Source organism: Natrix helvetica (assembly GCF_964273705.1).
Source record: "Natrix helvetica genome assembly, chromosome: 12".
Classification (NCBI taxonomy): domain Eukaryota; kingdom Metazoa; phylum Chordata; class Lepidosauria; order Squamata; family Natricidae; genus Natrix; species Natrix helvetica.
The window spans coordinates 13,570,347-13,591,305 of NC_138556.1; the positions used below are offsets into that span (position 1 = coordinate 13,570,347).

At 40.8% G+C, this 20,959-nt stretch overlaps 1 protein-coding gene across 1 annotated transcript; it reads right to left on the reverse strand.

Annotated features, from left to right (window-relative positions):
* Positions 1-98: 98 nt before the first annotated feature.
* Positions 99-19,179, reverse strand: SQOR (sulfide quinone oxidoreductase). The gene is made up of 10 exons (XM_081964592.1): positions 19,001-19,179; positions 11,370-11,630; positions 7,904-8,074; positions 6,510-6,563; positions 4,776-4,970; positions 3,975-4,184; positions 2,474-2,657; positions 2,033-2,100; positions 1,404-1,582; positions 99-845 (listed from the first exon to the last, which is right to left on the reverse strand). The coding sequence occupies exons 2-10, from the start codon at positions 11,601-11,603 to the stop codon at positions 788-790; spliced, it is 1,353 nt and encodes a 450-aa protein (XP_081820718.1). The 5' UTR covers positions 11,604-11,630; positions 19,001-19,179; the 3' UTR covers positions 99-787.
* Positions 19,180-20,959: the final 1,780 nt, after the last annotated feature.

Below are 20,959 nucleotides of genomic sequence, written 5' to 3' on the forward strand. Positions count from 1 at the left end.
TATAACAAGAGAGGCATCCTTTAATTCATCTGGATAGGACCCCCTACCAAGTCAGGAAAAGAGAATTTTCTGAAGTCTCCAGCTGCCTGACTTTTTCAAAGCTATTCTGTTGGATACTGAAGCAGCAGTCCCTTCTCTTTGCAAAGTTCTTATCTATGACACTTCACCAACCATTGAGAAACAGTGCTATAAATTGAGCAGAGACATCATAGTCGAAAAAGGTCTTGCATAGGAAACCTTGACTAAAACAATGTGAAAAGCTAATTTAGTAATGCAAATCCTTCCATTCATTCTCACAACAGAATAACCATTGTGGTATTCAATTGGGGACGGTCAGAGTGTTTCGCGTGCCTTCTGTTTAAAACAAAGCAAGGGGCTCTTGATGTGTCGGTTAGCAACATATTTTGTACTTAAAACACTCAGTCAACAGATTATTTTTTTTTAAAAACCATGTAAAGTTCATGAACAAGGCAAGATAAGTTAATTAAGGTCATTTTAGGTTACACATCCACAGCAGCAGATACTGAAGCTTACAGAAGCTAATTCTGTCAACTTGGCATTGCTAAAAATATAGCAGCTGGCTGTGTGCTTATTGGGCAATATTTGCTACTTGTAAGTGCAGAAATAAGGAAAAACTGTACCTGTGTTTTAAGGTTCAGAGGACTCTGAAGGCTGCATTCCTACAGAGAAGTTATTTTATTAATTTCTGTGGAGGATCTCTGACTGCTTTTTTATTATTATTAAAAGTGTTACATGGTTTGTAGCTGGCAGAAGATGATTTCAACGATTACTTCAACCCAAGATGAAATATTTTCCTCAATGGACCTGGGCCACCCCAATATCCCCTGTGGGAAAGGAAGGGGGGAAAAAAGATTTATACCTTCACAGGGAATTTAGACTTGTGAAATATTTCCTGAAATTAAAATGTAGCACTATGTCAAGAATAAACATTGCTGCTCATTACAATAGAATCAAAGGAAGCATGGAAATTAAACATTACAATAAGATTTCCCACACTGAAATAAGGAAATGCTGCAAACTATTTTGGTGGAACAAAGACAATAACTTCTGGAAATTCAGTTGATGTTTACGTATGAAAAATTAGGGGACCGTTGTTTATTCTTGCAGGAAGTGGCCAAAGTTAAAATAGGCACAGGAAGAGATAGGACATTAACAGTTAAAGCTTGCACTGGATGGATAGACATATAAGACTGACTGACTATGGTTCAATCTATCTCGTAGCATTAATATTTTCTTTACTCTTATGCATATTTTTTTTAAATGAATGGCACTGCTCAAATTAAGCCTACCTATCGATGCAATTAATAAATGCAGAATTCAATGTACTTTTCTGGGAGCCGGTTCCCCTTAGCCCCTACATAGTATGAATGTAGGATACTTACTTCAGAAGTCCATACCAATACAGATAGGGCATCATATTAGCCTTCATATGAAAACTTATCAGCCTCTCTTTGCTCTGGTCGAATGGAAATGTTTCTAAAGGCTGAGCATTGTAATCAAACTCAGCCAGGATTGCTCGGTTATAGTTGGTTATCAGAGGACAGGAAGTATATCCATCATACTATAAAACATTAAAAATATGCCTTTTAGGAGAGGAAAAACATTCAGGATATTACATATTATGCTTTAAGGAGCTTCATGCTCCGTGAATTTGTCTAACCCCCTTTTAAAAGTCATTCAAACTGGTAACCCTTCTTAAATTTAAGGGATCACAGAGTTTAATGTACTGTCTGAAGAAATTATTTTTCTCTTTTTAATCTCATAATTCATTGTCATTGGGTGAACCCAGTTTCCAAAATTAGAAGCCCCGGAAAGAAATTTCTGATATTATTTTGCTGTCAGCTTTATAATGCTGGTTGGAGATGTATATAAAACTTCAGTCCTCGGAGCCATATAAATGAGTTAAAAATTTTAGTGTGTTGCATTGCAAATACAAATATTTCCACAACATAATAATAAACCCATTTCTCAATGAAAAGAAAATACATTGTTCCTTTTCAGGAAAAGTTACCTTCTTAGTGGGAGTTTTGCCTTTCATGATACATGAAATTGTTTTATCAAGTACACCACACTGGCCAGCTGTGGAAGAGATAAAATGTTTTATTTTGTCTCGTTTTTCTGCTGAAAAAGTTATAATTTTTTAAGGTGGCTTAACTCTTTGAGGTTGGGGCATGTTGAGAATGTTCCCAAGAGTATTCAAATTGTGGATAACCACTAATAACAGACATTTACATGAGCTGCTGACATTGGTAAGTGGGCTTTGAGGCCCTCTCTTTCCCCACTATTCCATAGAAAAATACCTTGTATTGAATCCTAATTGGGATCTCTATGATGACCATATCAATCAAATATTTTCAGGCATAAGGAGATGCGATCCAACATTTAAAACTGGCTTTTGGTCTTGCAACAAGGAGACCAAAATGCAAGTACGGTACCTAAAAATTAATCTCACCTACAGCTGCAGCAGTCTTGGACGTAGGGAGGTTGGTGCAGTCTCCAATCCCAAAAACATTTGGGTATTTCACATGTTGCAGTGTCTCCTTGTTTACATCCACCCATCCAGCGACATCAGAAACTGGACTGTTTAACAGGACGTCAGGGGGACCCATGGGTGGAGTGACATGAAGCATTTCATACTGGAGAGCAGAGAAAAAAAACGAGATTCAGTTAGAAGACAATATTTGAAGCTCGGGGCTGAACTGAAGAGGCCTTGGTGCTCTCCAAGGTTTTCTTGCAGACGTCTCATTACCAAGTAATTACCTGGCAATTTTAAACTTTAAATTTTAAATTGGGGTATTTTAATTTTTAATCTTATTATTATTATTGTTGTATGTATTGTAACAATTGTTGTAGTGATTTTTATACCTCCTCCGTGTAATGTCTAATTGTGTAATATGTGATTTATTTATTGTACGCCGCCCCAAGTCCCTTCGTGGAGAGGGAGCGGCTAACAAGTCTAATTAATAATAATAATAATAATAATAATAATAATAATAATAATAATAATAATAATAATAATAATAATAATAATAAAAAGTCACAAGTGCCTGATATTACCTAGTTTGGTAATGAAACGTCTGCAAGAAAACCACCAAACCTGGGGAGCAATAAGGAACCAATGAGCTTGATCTGCAATCTCAGATCGGATGCAGCCACATTTCCCAACTGAGATTCCTTAATTAAACAACTGTGGAACTGTCTCTTCCAGATTTGGTCCTTTCTTCTACACTAGCTTACAGGTGCTTGTTGCTTAACAGCCATTTGTTCAGCAATTATTTGAACTTAAAAGCAGCACTGAATGAATGATATTTACCATTGTATAGCAATAGCACTTAGACCTATATGCCGCTTCACAGTGCTTTACAGCCCTCTCTAAGCGGTTTACAGAGTTAGCACATTGCCTCCAACAATCTGGGTCCTTGCCATTGGCTCCTTGAAGTGATCAGTTAGAGCTCTTGGCATCCTAACTGCAGAGAGAAGGCCATAAGCAGCCAGCAGCTGCCTTGTATAGGGCCAGACCGAGCATGAGTGGTTAGCAATGGAAGGAAAAATAATGGCAGAGGTCAGTTGGGGGCAGCAAAGCAGCAGGTTGGGCAAAAATGAGAAGACAGGTAGGTGGTGGAAGTTAAAAGGTGAGAGAGGACAGGAGAGTGTTGTCCTGAACGCTGCAAAGGGATTGCAGAAACTGCTATTGCTAAGTGATGAAGTTGTGTGATGTTTCATCGAATGGCTGCCTTGAATTAAAACCATTCACCAAGAACTATCGGTAAACTTCCTGCCTCTTTAAATTCTTTATCGCGTAAGGATGGATAGTGCTGCGTGGGTATGCTTTAAAAAGGCTCATTCTATTCTCCATACACACTCCCCCTGCCAGTTCTAAACAGACAAGCATCCTAAACCATGAACGGGAAATTAATAGTTGGAAAATTCACTGAAAAATTCCATTTGCTCACCCGATAAACTTGCGTTTCCCCAGCTTTGTCCAAGTTCTCAAATACGGCTTCCTGCTTATCTGCTCGGACTTCCACAAGGTTCCATTTGTAGTTCACTGTAATATCTCTTTCTTTGATAATCTTTAGCAGAGCATCAGCATACTTCTTAACACCAAATATCGCTCCAAGAGATGTATTGAATATGATCTTGGCTTTGGACCGTTTTCCAGTCTAGGGAAAATGAGAAGAAAAAGTGAAGTATTCTTGAAATACTTGGAAAAAACAACACAATTTCTTGTTCTTGTTTGTACTGTAATCATAGAATCATAGGGCTAGAAGGGACCTTGGGGGACCCCTAGCCTAGACCAACCCGCTGCCCAAAGGAAGAATCCTTATCTATTGTTGATTAACCATAACTGGGTTTATATAGCTTGCCCCAAAAGATTTAAGCTAACAGCTTTTGAAGAAACATACAGTAAATGATGCACCCAACTTTTTAGGTGATTAGCACCTAATAAAACACAGTTTACACTTGCAGTAACAGGATTCATGATACATACATAACTAAACTGAATCCAAAGACTTTTGATGTCTGTATCAATACATTGGATATGCTTAATGCTATAATTTTAATTATATGTGCAAATTTATGTCAATTTAACTAGTTGGTCCTGTCGATTTAACAAAATTGCTTGTATGTCTTCAATTGGAGGAGCATTTTAAAACTACCCATACTTTAAGCTTATATTCTAGCTGCAGTTTAAATTAGCACTTTCAATAACTTTTTGTTGCCACGCTAGTTGTGCAGTGGTTGACACGTACCTTTCTCAAGTACGCCTCTGTCAGATACATGATTTTTTGTGGCGCCCCTGCACATTTCACCGGAGTGTTTGGAAAGGTGAAAATGGCATTTCCTTCCTGGAAATCCTGCAGAGCTTTCCATGTTTTCTCCACTGTGTGAATGGAATAATTGGAACCAATTTTAGGAAACTTAAAACCCTCAGGCAAGCCTTTGATCTGTAATAAGACAAAATTAGCAGGATAATATTTCACTGGATTAAACATGCTGGCTGTTACATTCAGGAATCTATTTAATTCCAAGCATACCATCCTGTCCTCACTAATCATCTTAGCCATAGTTCCTTTAGCAGTGCTTTGTTGAGTAAGCCACCTGTGGGTTCAGTTCACGCAACACGCACAACATCTACAAACCACAACAGCAGAGTTCACACAACATACTACATCCTGAGTAAGCTTAAATTGAAGTTTAGCATATTGTGATGTCATATATCTGCTCTGACTCCCCTATAGACAAAATCATATCCCAGAGATACTCCATTCACACTGAATTTGATTTGTGGATATTATCTTGATGTGTAAATATTTGCAAAATACTCAGATGAAATCATCACATCTCTTATTAGATAAAGGGTAAAACTGGCATTGGCTTACATTTAGTGTAAAACGGTTGGCTGAATTAATAGGAGAGATGTATGACTAAGATTAAGAAGTTCACCTAGTTATCATGTATTCCAATTTAGAAGGAAGCATGATTTGGATAAATACATGAATTTAAAAAGTTTGGCTTTGGGTTTCATCTTCTTCATCCATCTTCTCTCTATCTTTTTTATTTTAGTAGATGAACCCAGAATAAAGATCAATAAACTCTTTTCCAGCGCTGAATTATAACCTAGCATCCTTAAAGAAGAAAAATAATCTTGATATCGTGTTTCCCCGAAAATAGGACAAGGTCTTATTTTCTTTCCACCCCCGAAATAAGCACTTGGCCTTATTTTCGGGGTGGTCTTATTATTTTTGAGGTGCAGGAGGCCCCCTTAACCTCGGCCCGCGGATCAGTTGATCCAGAGCTGGAGCTTCTGTCTCTGTTTCTGGCACACTCTTGCCAGCCATAGCGTCACTGGGCCTGCAGGTCTTTTTGCGGCCGCCACTAATAGAAGGGGCGCTGTAGGTAGGATTTGCGGGAGTGGCCTCCGCGAGGCCATTCTGCGTGGATGGCAGGTGCGTGTGGGGTGCTGGGGCATGTTCCCCCCTCCTTCCTCCAGGAAATGGCGGGGACTGGCTGTGCATGCATTTAAATATTTTAAGGGAGGGCTTATTTTAGCACATGCACTCAAAAACCCAATTGGACTTATTATCCGAGGAGGGCTTATTTTTGGGGAAACGGGGTATACAAACACAGCCTCCCAAATTTACCAAGTAGTGATTATCTTTGTGTTTACTTTGTGTGTCCACCATTAAAACAAGCTCATTTCAAAACAACATGGTACGTGTCCCTGGATGCATTCAGTTTCCTGATAAAGCACTAGAGGTCTCTAAAGGATTTCTTCTACTGTTGCACAATCTCCGTTGCACAATATCCACAGAGTGCTTCCTTGTTGGAAAGACGCAATGCTATTTCTCACATTTGTGCTCAGAATTTGGGGCCTTTCATGCAAGGAACATGCAAGTCCCTGGACCTTGCTTCCTATTGGTAGAGAAAACGTCTAAGAAAACGCTAACAGAGCTGTTCAGGCAATCAGATCTTAAATAAAATACCTTTTCATAATTTAGCTGCAGCCCGAGAGCAACAATCAAATACTTGTAAGATACCTGTAAAAGAAAGAAGAAAACTATTATCTTAAACGTTATCAACAGCCTCAGACATGCAGATGATACCACTCTAATGGCAGAAAGTGAAGAGGAACTAAAGAGCCTCTTGATGCAGGTGAAGGAGGAGGGTGCAAAAGTTGGCTTGAAACTCAACATTAAGAAAACTAAGATTACGGCATCTGACCCTCTCAATTCCTGGCAAATAGATGGGGAAGATATGAAGGTAGTGACAGATTTTATTTTCCTGGGCTCCAAGATCACCGCAGATGGGGACTGCAGCCAAGAAATTAAAAGTTAATTTTAACTTATTTTTTAAATGTATTGTTCTATAAATTCAATTTGTTTTTTTGGATATATATTTAATTTCTTTTTAACTTTTCGGGATGTGTGTTTTTTAATGTTGTACGCCGCCCTGAGTCATTTGGGAGAAGGGCAGCATATAAATCCAATAAAAACAAAACAAACAAAAACAAAAGACGCTTGCTCCTGGGGAGGAAAGCTATGGGAAATAATAGACAGCATACTAAACAGCAGAGACATCACCCTGCCAACAAAAGTGTGTATAGTCAAGGTGATGGTTTTCCCAGTTGCAATGGATGGCTGTGAAAGTTGGACCATGAGGAAGGCTGAGCGCCAAAGAATGGAGGCCTTTGTACTCTGGTGCTGGAGAAGACTCCTGCAAGTCCCTTGGACTGCAAGGTGATCCAACCGGTCAGTCCTAGAGGAGATCAACCCTGACTGCTCTTTAGAAGGCCACATCCTGAAGAGGAAACTCAAATACTTTGGCCACCTAATGAGAAGGAAGGACTCCCTGGAGAAGAGTCTAATGCTGGGAAGGATTGAGGGCAAAAGATGAAGGGGACGACAGAGAATGAGATGACTGGATGGAGTCACCGAAGCAGTAGGCGTGAGCTTAAATGGACTCCGGGGCATGGTAGGGGATAGGAAGGCCTGGAGGAATGTTGTCCATGGCGTCGCAATGGGTCGGACATGACTTCGCAACTAACAACAATTATCGTAAACAGGATCCAAGGTTTATTCAAACAGACAGTTGGTCTCAAAATGCTGTTTCTATCAGTCTCTCCTATCCTCATGGAATATTGCAGGCAAGAATAATGCCAAAGTAAATAAATAGCATCATGTAGGTTTTTTTAGAAGTTCAAAAAAACATGAGAAGAGATGACAGAACTATTCAATTTATGTATTAAATATTTCTCATATAGATGAGCAACCCATTCAAACGAAAGACTAAATCTCATGTATTCAAGCTCTTATCAATTGTCAATGCAAGTAAGATTTAATCAAGCAGATAAATCAGCAAGTTCCAATGGGCGACCTACCTTTTGATTATTCCCCAAATAGACACAGTTGTTGTCTGGATCCAACTTTTCCACCTTGGACTGGATCCACTTTACCCCTGAAGGAATAACACTTGCTGTTGCACGTCCTGAAGTGGCTAACTGTTTCGCCCCAGCTCCAACTAAAGTCCAAATAGGTTGATAATAGTGTTTCTGAAAGAAATAATTGGGGGGAATAAAAACTGCCAGCAAAGCATAAGAAGAAGAGAAATGAACATGCGAAATCAGACAGCTGACACTTTTCTAGAGAGATTTGGCCAATCAGATACAAGAACTTCCCTTGATTATATTAAATGAGATTTTTGAAAGACATATATTCAATATATCTGGACCATTTCTATGCTGGGAAAAATCTGCCAAAGAACAGTGCTTCATAACCTGTGATCCACAGACCCCTGACAGCACGTAAGAAGATTTGAGGGAATGTTATGATTTAGGGACGTGGTGGCTCCATGGCTAAGACGCTGAGCTTGTCGATCAGAAAGGTTGGCTGTTCAGTGGTACGAATCCCTAGCGCCGCGTAGCAGAGTGAGCTCCCGTTACTTGCCCAGCTTCTGCCAACCTAGCAGTTCGAAAGCACGTAAAAAATGCAAGTAGAAAAATAGGGACCACCTTTGGTGGGAAGGTAACAGCGTTCCGTACACCTTACACGGAACGCCTAAGTCTTGGTGTTAAGTCTTGGCGGTGCGTGGCCATGGTTCATGGCCACAGAAGATACTTAAAGGGGGTTCATGGTAAAGAAAAGATTGAGAATTATTGCTTTAGAATATTGCCTACTTCCTTATATAACTTGAGTGGCCTTCACCTGATTTTTCTAGCAATGGGTTTTACAAACGAATTCTGTGGTTATTTTTTTTAGAGCGCTTGGTTTTGCCCAAGATATCAAACTGTTAAAAGTCTGTAGAGATTCTCAGTCATCCAGGTCATAGTTTTCCCAAAGTTGCTTTTTTTCAGGAGGCAACTTGGATTTACTTGTTGTTTTTTTAAAAAAACATTTCGCTTCTCATCCAAGAAGCTTCTTCAGCTCTGATAGGATAGCGGAGAATAAATAAAGTATAAATCCTTCCTTCCACCATTATCCTCATTAGCATTCTGATCATCAGTGGTAAAAATTGTAGTCTACAATTATGCAATCATGAATCCTGAATGGAGAAGCCGCACATATGCTCTAAAAGTACTTTGATATCTCCATATGGTACTCACGCCCATGTTTATTACTTTTCATATTTCCAGTGGGTCATTACCCTTGTACGTGAAAATAACAAGTCTCACAAACTGCTTTTTACATGTTCCTTCCTTTAAAAAAAGGTGTGTTTTATTGTTGATTGACAAATAAAGTTCTAAGTCCATTTTAGTTGCACAGATCTGGGAAAAGGTTTACCCTTAAGTTACATGTATAGATATGGGGGAAAGTTTTCATTAATTTAATTAAATAATTTATCTCTTGTTAGCTGGTTTTAGTTAAACAAACTTATATTTCACCTTTTAGTTTTAACACATTAGAAAATAACTAGTTTCCAGAGCTCAAAACAATATATAGTGAAAGGTAAAGTTTCCTCTTGCACATATGTGCTAGTTGTTCCCGACTCTAGGGGGCAATGCTCATCTCCTGTTTCAAAGCCGTAGAGCCAGCACTGTCCAAAGACGTCTCCGTGGTCATGTGGCTGGCATGACTAAATGCTGAAAGTGCATGAACCTTCCCACCAAAGGTGGTTCTTATTTTTTTTTCTACTTGCATTTTTACATGCTTTTGAACTACTAGGTTGGCAGAAGCTGGGACAAGTAACGGGAGCTCACTCCGTTATGCGGCACTAGGGATTTGAACTGCTGAACTGCTGACCTTTTTGACTGACAAGCTCAGTGTGTGTGTGTGTGTGTGTGTGAATTATTTAGCGAATATAGATAGATAGATAGATAGATAGATAGATAGATAGATAGATAGATAGATGATAGATAGATAGATAGATAGATAGATAGATAGATAGATAGATAGATAGATAGATAGATATATTTGCAACCGTATAATTAAACTGGCTAGCGTCCCACAAATGTTCAAATTATCTTTCTGCCTTGACTAGAAATTTGAAGAGTTGTAATTTCAGCACATCTGGAAGGCACAGATTAGAGAAAGCTGACCTAGAGGAAGAACCGATAGATTAAAATGCCACGCTAAGATATAATGTGGCTCCTCAATTTAAGTTAAGCACAATGTGCAAATCAAGCTATACTTTATAAACTATGACAAATGTCTAAGCATATTGCATGAACCACAAAAAATATGAAGCCTCCAAAAACTGATAGATTGTGGAATGGTGTTGTGCAATGAATATATAATATTTTTTTCCCTTGTGGGGAAGAATTTGACACACACGGTTGTCAAGGAAGAAATGCAGAAAGCATCTTAAGATCTATCCTAAAGATTTTGCAAAGACAATTCAATCGAATTCTGGGAGTTGAAGGCCATGCATGTTAAAATTGTTGAGGTTCGAGAACACTGTTCTAGATCATTGGGTTCCCAACCCTTGGTCTGTAGACCGGCACTGGTCCAGGCCATGCCAGCAACTGGGATGCACGAATAGGTGAAGCCCCATCTATGGGATGTGGGCAACTCACAAAACCACACTCACTCTGGTCTGCAGGAAAACCTTTCTCCACGGAACTGTCCCTGGTACCCAAAAGATTGGGGGCCGCTGTTCTAGACCTTACAACTCTTTCTTATTTTTATGACAAAGGGATCTCAGTGGAGTGGTTCTAGATTATAATGCACTTGGCAGGATGTCCATATTCCTTCTGAGATACAACCAACCACTATTTTTTTTTTCTTGCTAACTGCTACATACAAATTACATCGTTTCATTCCATGAAGAAATGGTCCTTTCAGGTGTGTCCTTTCGTTTCCTCTTCATCTCTTGTAGTGGGAATTTCCTTCTCAATGTCTCTATTTGGTCTAGTGCTGCTTTACTCAATCTGGATTCTTTTCCAGATCTTTTGAAGTACAGATTAAGGTGAAAGATGTATAATAGAACAGAACAAAGAATAATGTGGACTACTTCCACGTGTGGGAGAACAACTGTACAATCCCACTCTTTAACAGTAGATGCCAAAACTTCAGGATTTTTTGTTCCAAGTGAAACGTCAGTGCCTGTAGCTTTGATCACAACTGTGACACGAGTCACACTTAGTACTTGCTCATTAATAAGTTTGATTTCCCCCCCCCTCTGTATCAGAATTCATAAGAGAACAGACACAAATTCATTGTTAATTTTTTAAATTGAGAGAAGGTCCTTCAAAAAGTCCAGATTTAAAAAAAGGAATCAGAAAAGGTGCCCTTTCTTCACATGTGGGACATGACCATTCTACTTTAACAATTTATAATACTATACTTTATATCTTTTGCATAATGCCTCCAAAATCCCAACATTTCAGAATTCTAGAATTCAGGATTTACCTCCTGGGGTTCCACCACGGCCACATTTTCAGCTCCTACTTTCCGTTTCATCCGGGCACTCATCGTGATACCCCCGGAGCCTCCACCAAGCACCAGCACCTCGTAGTAATCTTTTGAAGCGGACGTGGCTGTTGTGTGTAACTGGGACGAACATGTTTTGGGGATCCCCAACCTAAGTAAAGGTACCAGGGAACGAGCACATGCGCAGGAGGACATCAACCCAACAGTGGCCATCTTTGGAGAGCATCAACTTGCAAAGTTCTAGAGAAAGAGGTGGAACATCAAAAAGGTGATTTCCCCCCCCCCCCTCCAAATGTCATTTTCATTCTTTATCTTATTCTACTAAAGAGCTGAATAAAGAAGCTGAAAGAAGATCCCCAAAGATACGGTTTTAACGTTCAATATGTGACAGCAATATTTTGGTTTCAAACTGTGACTCAGTCATTTGTTGTTATTTTCTTTTCATCATTCTTCCTCTGATAATCATAGTAGTTTAAATTTAGATGGAAAAGGCCGTTTTTATGTTGACAGGCAGCAATCAGAAATTTTACTGTGTTATTCCAATACCAGATATGTTATTAAAATGATTTAAAAACTATGCTTTGACACTCATTCTAAAGAAATTATTTTTGTTCCATCTGCATTTCGTTGCTGACAAACAACATTAATCTGGTCGGGGAATGCAGCTTTTAATGTTTTCAGCAGCTGTAAAAGAATGTGGGTATGTTTGCTGCTTTTGGCAAACTACAAATGTTCCTACTTTTTTTTTTTAAAGGGTAATAAGATTGTCTCTCAGGGTATTGTTTATTAAGCTCATGCAGATTCTGCACTATGTCAAATTCCACCGTGTTTTGTCCCATGAAAGATGCTTTAATTTTTTTTAATTCTACTCTCCAGCAATTGAGTTTTAACCTTCCCGCTTTTTTTTCCCTACTTGAAACTTATGCTAATTTTAACTGACACAAATGGATTTTTTTTAACATTGAAAAACTAAAGACATCAACTGATAACCGGGCTTTCTATTAAAGAATCATAGATGTTCACACGTTCCCAGTGAAAATGTTTGCAGGATTGCATTATAAACGAGCTGCTCTTTAAAATGGATTTATCCGTCCCCAAAATGTGACTGTGGAGGTGTGCAGAACGAATAATAATAAAAAAATATTCATATTACTCATACTGGCATTTAAACAGCTAGCAAGGTTTTTAAAATGGACACTGGCTTGACAATCACATGACCCTTGAGAAAATCCTCATGAGGTCAAGCTTGGGAGTGAAGTGCTAATTCTGACCACAAGTACTGAAGCATGTTTGTTTTGCAGATCTGATCCGTGTCGCAATTTTTTAAAAAAGAAACAACAGTTTGCTATATTACCCTCCAATAAAGGCTGAAGCGTAGGCAGAGCAATTATAAGGCGGAAATTCAAATTTTGTCAGGCTGTTCCGTCTCCCAATGCAGAAGATGCAGATGGTATGCAACCAAATATATTATGACACAGATGGGGACTGTAGCCAAGAAATTAAAAGACGCTTGTTCCCAGGGAGGAAAGCTATGGCAAATCTAGACAGCATCCTAAACTGCAGAGACATCACCCTGCCAACAAAAGTGCGTATAGTCAAGGCTATGGTTTTCCCAGTTGCAATGGGTGGCTGTGAAAATTGGACCATAAGAAACTCTTGAGTGCCAAAGAATTGAGGCCTTTGAACTCTGGTGCTGGAGAAGACTCCTGTGAGTCCCTTGGACTGCAAGGCGATGAAACCGGTCAGTCCTAGAGGAGATCAACCCTGACTGCTCTTTAGAAGGCCACTCTTTTGAAGAGAAAACTCAAATACTTTGGCCACCTAATGAAAAGGAAGGACTCCCTGGAGAAGAGCCTAATGCTGGGAACGATTGAGGGCAAAATATGAAGGGGACAGCAGAGAATGAGGTGGCTGGATGGAGTCACTGAAGCACTAAGCGTGAGCTTAAATGGACTCCAGAGGATGGTAGAGGACAGGAAGGCCTGGAGGAACCTTGTCCATCGGATCGCAATGGGTCGGACACGACTTCGCAACTAACAGCAACAATATTATGACACTTTTCTTCTACAAGATTTGTGGTGCCCGTTTCCCAACCCAGACTTTGAGAAAGGAGGTTGAGAAATATTCTTCCTCCCACACATTCAGCTTAATTTATTTTAGCTCCTGAACAACTGGCCAAAGAAGTGGGAAGGGAAGCTACCGGTCATTCCTTTTGGGGAATTGGTTTAGGAGAAGTGGAAAGCAACTCCTATATGTTGGCAAGGGTGGAGTTTGTAGGATACAATTAATTTAAGAACTGGACTGAGGAGTTCCAGCTTAAGGAAGATTGAGCTATTTCCCTTCCTGGGCGAGGACACCTTCTGAAAAATCTTTGCCTTTTGAGGGCAAGAATAAAATCCTGGCAATCAGCTTTGGTACAGTACATCTAGAGTTTAACATACCTAAAAAATCTCATTTGGTAAGAGGGCCTGGAGCAGTGGTCACCAACCAGTGGTCCATGAGAAAATTTTGGTTGTCTGCAGAAAAATTATTTGCATTTTTATATTGCACTAAATACTATTTATCTTTTTAGAAAATTCATATCAGTGGTCCGTGGGATTTAAAATTATGAATTTAGTGATCCCTGAGGTCCAAAGTTTGGTGAGGAAAGTCTTTGATTGGAAGCAAAGCAGGACTTGAATGGGAGATAAATACTTGACACTTTACACCTACAATAATAATAACAACAACAATAAAAACCACTGGGAACATCAGGTTGAGAAGGTTCTAGAGAATGAAACCACTTGATCAGCGGGTGCAGCAACATTTCACAAACTGACTACCTGCAACGCCATGACCGCGTTGCTAAGATTATTCACTGGAAACTGTGCCAGAAGTTTGGATTTGAGTACAGCAAAAACCACTGGGAACATCAGGTTGAGAAGGTTCCAGAGAATGAAAAAGTCAAGATCTTGTGGGACTTCAGAATTCAAACTGACAGGCACTTGGCCTACAACACACCTGACATAACAATAGTTGAAAAGAAAAAAGTTTGGTTCATTGACATTGCAATACCTGGTGATGCACGAATTGAAGATAAGCAACAAGAAAAAATCACAAAGTACCGGGACTTGCAAATTGAAGTTGAGCGACTGTGGAAATAGTGTGTGGTCCCGATTGTAATTGGAGCCCTTGGAGCAATACTTAATGGAAATTCTAAATTTACCTGACTTGAACATTCTGACTCTACAAAAAAACCATCCTACTTGGAACAACTTATATCCTCCAATGTTACCTTAACAGTTCCTAGGTCCTCGGTTAGGACTCGAGCTGTTGAGCTACCAACCAGCCCCAAAGGCTGTGAATCTCACCAAAGATTAACATCATCATCATCATCATAATTTATTGTCATTGTACGTATATACACAGTAAACCCATACAGCGAAATTCACATAACACCCAGAGACCAGGCCCAACGCACATGACAATCCCCAAACACCCACCATCACTAGAAATTCCCCGCCCCCAGACCACCCAAGCATCCACATACAGATCATGCTCACTGATGGTGGACCTTTAGTTAATTGTTGAGTGCAATTATAGCTCTGGGATAATTCTTTACACCTACAAAGCTGTAGGCTGAAGATTAAGCATACACACACATTCCAAGAGAAAATCACCTCCTTGTTGCTGATAAAAATAATGAACGGACAAGGAGTAGAAGGAGGTTAATCCAGAGAGTTAGAGGCTAGAATTAGCAGATGTAGGACAATTTATAGGGAAGTCAAAAGTTCAAGTCTGGGATCGCCTATGGGAAGTCTTGGTGTCAGGTTTTTTAAAAAATATATTCTGCTCAAGTTACTATACAGGATTATTGGTATGAAGTGAAATGGGACTCCCGTATAGGAAAGGTGGGATATAAATGTAAGTAAATATAAATACAAATGTAATGTACATTTAAGGGATATGGTTGGTCAGTGGGCTGAGCTTGTCGATTAGAAAGGTTGGCAGTTCGGCGGTTCGAATCCCTAGTGCCGTATACAGAGTGAGCTCCTGTTTCTTGTCCCAGCTTCTGCCAACCTAGCAGTTCAAAAGCATGTAAAAAATGCAAGTAGAAAAATAGGGTCCACCTTTGGTGGGAAGGTAACAGCGTTCCGTGCGTCTTCAGCATTTAGTCATGCTGGCCACATGACCACGGAGATGTCTTTGGACAGCGCTGGCTCTTCGGCTTTTAAACAGAGATGAGCACCGCCCCCTAGAGTTAGGAATCACTAGCACATATGTGCGAGGGGAACCTTTATCTTTTACCTTAATGTACATTTATTTTCCTTCTATATTAGATTTCTATCCCACCTTTATTACTTTATAAGTAATACAAGGCAGTCCAATGTTCCTTGGACTGATGTTCTCTCTCTCTCTCTCTCTGTGTACTTATATTTCATAATGCACAATTATGTATGTTCAAGATATCAAAGTGAACCATCTTCCACTTTTTACACACTGCACTTGGGGAAGTACATTTTGACCTACTAATTTAAGGTAGAATAAATAGGTTTTCTTGCTGTGGCTTTCAACCCAGAAAGCAAACATTCACTCCTTTATTTATAATGGCAAAGGTCTACCTTTTGCAGAGTAAATGAACAGCATTTGATGCTATCCTCCTTACGACTCCATATGTTGCTTGAAGACCAAGGGTGGGTTTCATGCAACCTTGTCTTAATCTTAAAGACAATGAAGGACAACCTGTTTGCCAACTGAACAAAGGCCACTGATATTTGTATGCCATCCCTGTTCAGATCATCACTACTGCCTTGTAAATAGCTTTTCCGTTATCAAAATTGCATTGGAAACCATCACCTTCCCACTTGACAAAGGATTATGGCTTAATGATTAAACAGCCATTTCCTTCCAATGAAAAAAATAGCACCGAACAAAGATCTAACTTCTACTCACAGTCTACGGTACACAATGGGTCAACAGAGTAAGGAATTTCAAGATAGCCTGTCTTTCCATAGATGCCCAAAATGGCAGTTCTGGTTTAACTTGGTCTCTAAGTAACTTCCTGGTTTTAATCTGCAGATTGTCCCCACCAGTGTCAATTGCTTTTTCAGACTACAAACACCATCAGACAATCTGGATAGTACAGGAACTTATTTTCTTCTGGGTCTCTCTCCAAAGACACTGAAATCTTACAAGAGGTTTACTTATCTTAACCTTCATGCTGCTCCAATCTGTAACCAAGTGGCTTACTAAACCTGAATTCAGTAATTAAAATCATACCATAATTTCAGAAGAAGCCTCACTCCCATGACAGCGGATGTTCAGAAGAATAGTTAAACCTCCATTCCTTCACCATGGGCCCTCCTAAACAGCCAGGCGTCCTCCAAAATAGTAATACCAAAGGCATTGACTGATTTAACTCTTTGGGGTATTTTTTAGGGGTTTTTTAAAGATTGTATTTTAAATACTTTACTTTAATGTACAGTTCTTTTAACCTCCTCCGTCTAAGTATCTAACTATTTATGTATTTAAATATCTAAGTATTGATCTATCTATGTATCTTTTATGTATTGACTGTACACCGCCCCGAGTCCCTTTTGGGAGAGGGGGCGGTCTATAAATATGAATAAAAGTAAAGTAAAGTAAAACTGGGGAGGAGGGGCATTCTCTAGGCATAAGGTTCCAGAGTAAATAACCATTTGGATCTCCTCGGTTTTGGCAGCTTCCTGAAACTTCAATCATGTCATTTTGCCTACAATTATATTTTCATTTGACTTAACCTATGCACATTATCTGCTTTTGCTGATCACATTTTTTTCAGGGATTTATTTATTTGCCCAGTTGGTGGCCCTACCTACTAGGTGAAGATTTCTCCCTCCTGAAACAGGCATAAAAAGTTCAGGCAGGCTCCGGAGGTTTGTGATGCAACCAGCCATAAATGTAACTGTAAGAACAGACAGTTAATGTTGCCAAGCGAGTTATGAAATTTGGAAAATTCCCAGAGAGAGATTTCCTCTCCCGGGGTGGCTGTAATTTGTTTAGGTTAGAAAAATGATGACTGTGAGATGCCAAACTTCAGCTAAACATGGCTTGGAAAGCAAATTGAACTCATCTTTGTAGCAAGGGTGTTTGCTCAAGGAATATTAAACGGCCCCAAAGCTTCGTTCATCACAAAAGACTTTATCCAAACCAAAGTTAAGCAGTAAAATGACCAAAAGCCAATGCAGAACAAGGCGACTACCCCTTTCTCTCTGCTTGCATCTTTCTCTCACACAAACACACACATTCTAAATGCTAATTTCTTGCAGACAGCCTGTAATCCAGAACTCAGAACCATGTGGCCCCTGGATTCAAATATTTGGCTGCTAAATTCAAATCAAAGAAGTGGTCTTCAGCGCCTTCTCTTTGCAAGTTTTGGAGAGGAGACCATTTATCTTCTTGTTCCTTTTTTCCCCTTGCCTATGCAGATTGTGCTTTCTGTTCTTCCTCAATCCTTTCCTATCGGGTATGAGATTTTAAAATCTCCACTTAAAAACGAATCTGGCAAATAAACGAAGGTTGCGGCGTCCCAAGGTCACATGATCACCATTTGCCATCTTCCATGCCGACTTCTGACGAGCAAAGTCAGTGGGGAAGCTGGATTTAATTAACAAGGATTTAACAACGGAGGCAAAGAGGGTCCTAAAACTGGAGATGACTCAATGAATGATGACTTTGCTTAGGGGTGGAAATTCCAGTCCCAACTGTGATCATAACTTGAGGATTACCTGTATGTTTAGGGTGGAAGGTTTCAATAAGCAACATGTGATTTGTGCCCCTCGGATCCATGAAGCCTTTATGCTCAGGAGCAGTCTACCATCAAATATCACAATTGGAAGCATGTACCCCAACTACCTTACTCAACTCACGGACCTTTCAGGAGCACCTGATAGTAACTAATTGCTGGATTAAGCAGGCCTTTAAACTGAATCCGAGGAGTTTCTTATACCAATTAATCAAATCAATGTTACACTTCACAAAGGGGGATGAGATACAGTCATCAGAAAGGTGAAAAGTTAGTCTCAGAAAAGATACAATCTCATCCCTCAAATAAATGTCCCATTGAACTACTTGTATTGTATAAAACAGTATCTTTGTCTTCCCATAATTTTTCTTAGGAAGTAATCCCAGATCCCTGTAATCCATAGGTTAGTAGTTCCCACAGGCTTCAGGGGCAGGAAACGAAGCTTGCCTCTGACAGCAGAAACCAAACTCGGATCCCTAGCTCCGATTCGAGTCTGGTAACAGTAGCAGAGTTGGAAGGGGCCTTGGAGGTCATCTAGTCTAACAGGAGACCTGTACTAGGGATTCGAACTGCCGACCTTTCTGAAAGACAGGCCTAGCCACTGAGCCACCTTATCAGTGTTTAAAAGTCTAATCGGCTTCAAGTCGCCTTTCCCCCCTTTTTTTTGCAATGAAGGCGGAACTCGCAGAAGTTTTGATGGAGTTCCTGAGACTGCTCCATCTGCCCAGGATGATGGGAACCCAGTCTAAGGCAGTTCGGGGTGCGGGGAAAGGCCTCTGCGCCTGAACTTCCTCCTCCTCCCCATCCTCCTCTTCCTCCCCCTCAACCAAGGCCACTCTCAACCCACCTGCCAGGAAGAGCCGCCCAGCGCCGCTCGCTTTTCCGAAACCTCTGCGCCCGCCTGTTGCTCTGCGCCCAAGCCGCGGTCCGTTGCGCAAGAACCCGCTACGCCCCGTCAGACCCGCCCGGGGAGAGGCCGCCGCTAGAGACAAATAAAAGCCGCTCTTTTCAGCAGCTGCCTCCGGACAGGGAGGAGCCGCGGAGCGGGAAGGGAGCAATCCGGAGGTCAGGCTCGGAGCGCACAAGCCGTGGGTTCCTGAGCTTGTGCAGAGCTCAGTTCTGTTTTGCAAAGGCGGCGGCCTCGGTTGCAATCGCACCGCGCAGCTGTCGGGGGGGGGGGGGGGAATCAGCTGTTTGAACCCCCGGCACCTTTGTTTCTTACCTGTCCGACTCGGATTCGCATTGCCCCGCAAAGCCGCGGCGCGGCGGTGAGGGCAGACGGCTTACTTTATTAAATCCCAAAGGTCCTTTTTTGAAGACGAAACTGGACTTTCTGGGTTTTGTTTTCTTTCAAGACGTTTCGTTCTCATCCAAGAGCAAGAAGCAATGGGTGGAAACTAATCAAGGAGAGAAGTAACTTAGAACGAAGGAGAAATTTCCTGACAGTGAGAACAATCAATCAGTGGAACGACTTGCCTCCAGAAGTTGTGAATGCCCCAACACTGGAAGTCTTTAAGAAGATGTTGGATAGCCATTTGTCTGAAACGGTATAGGGTTTCCTGCCTAGGCAGGGGGTTGGACTAGAAGGCCTCCAAGGTCCCTTCCAACTCTACTATTGTATTGTATTCTGTGAAGCTTCTTGGATGAGAAGCGAAAGGTCTTCAAAGAAAAACCAGAAAGTCCAGTTGCCTCTTGCAAAAGGCACCTGTGGGACAACCATGAACCTGGATGACTGAGAATCTCCATAGACATACCTGGTTAAGTGCTTTCGCCTTGCCAAGTTTTTCTCACCAAGGGCTATGCCGTAATCCAGGGCGGCTGCTCAGTCTGGAGCGCTTGGCGTTTTTAGGAGTAGCATTGGCTAGGGATGGGGGGGGGGAGGGGATTGTAGTCCACCCAGAGCCTGGGGTAAAGGGGGTTCGGGAATGTCTGTTCCTGGTAGGTTCTTCCCCCAATTCAGAGCCTTCCAGATGCATTGGCCATCATCCACAGCCCTGGTCTGAGGGGGTCCTTGGGGGGGGGGGCTCTCTGAGCTTGTTTTCTTGCAGACGTTTCATTACCCAGACTAGTAATGTCATCAGTGCTTCATTGGTACAGCTCTTGTCTGTTTGGAATACAACTTCTCTTTAGCAATGGCAGCCTGGGTTTAGAATTTAAATTATTTGGGATAGCGCTTGGCTTTCAGAAAGGTGACAAATTGAATTAAATAGGTAAGGGAGCCTAGCTTTGCTTAATTTGATGGAAGGAACTAAACTGTGCTTCTTAGGGTCAAGAGGTCAATAAATCAGTCAAGGATGCAGTTAAACCTCTGCCTTTTTGGAAGAGTGACATGCAAAAAAACAAAAACAAACCCTGTGCAGTGTTTGGATCATATCCCTGGGGCTAGCTGTCATGATTTTTTTTTTCTAGCTACACCTTGCTAGGAAGAGATCCAAGAACTTGGATTTATGGAGAAATTCTGGCTGATTGCCGAGACAAAAAAGGATATTGGTCTAATCTCACATATCTCGGTGGGGTTTTCCTCAAATTGCTTAGAGATATCTGCCTTTCCTTGAGGACACAGAGGTCAACCTTGGAAGCTCTAAGATGTGTTCCAGGAGCTCAAGGTGGTGTACTTAAGACTCTTCTTGCCCTCTTTCTGCACAATGGCCATTCTTTGTGCTGAAAAAGTGTCTGACCTAAAGTCACCCTAGGACCTTTCATGGTGGAAGGTGGACCTCAACCAAGGCTTCCTTTGTGCTGTTCCAACATCTTCCCAACTACTGCACAATAGCAAACATTACCATGATGAAAACTATGGCACTCC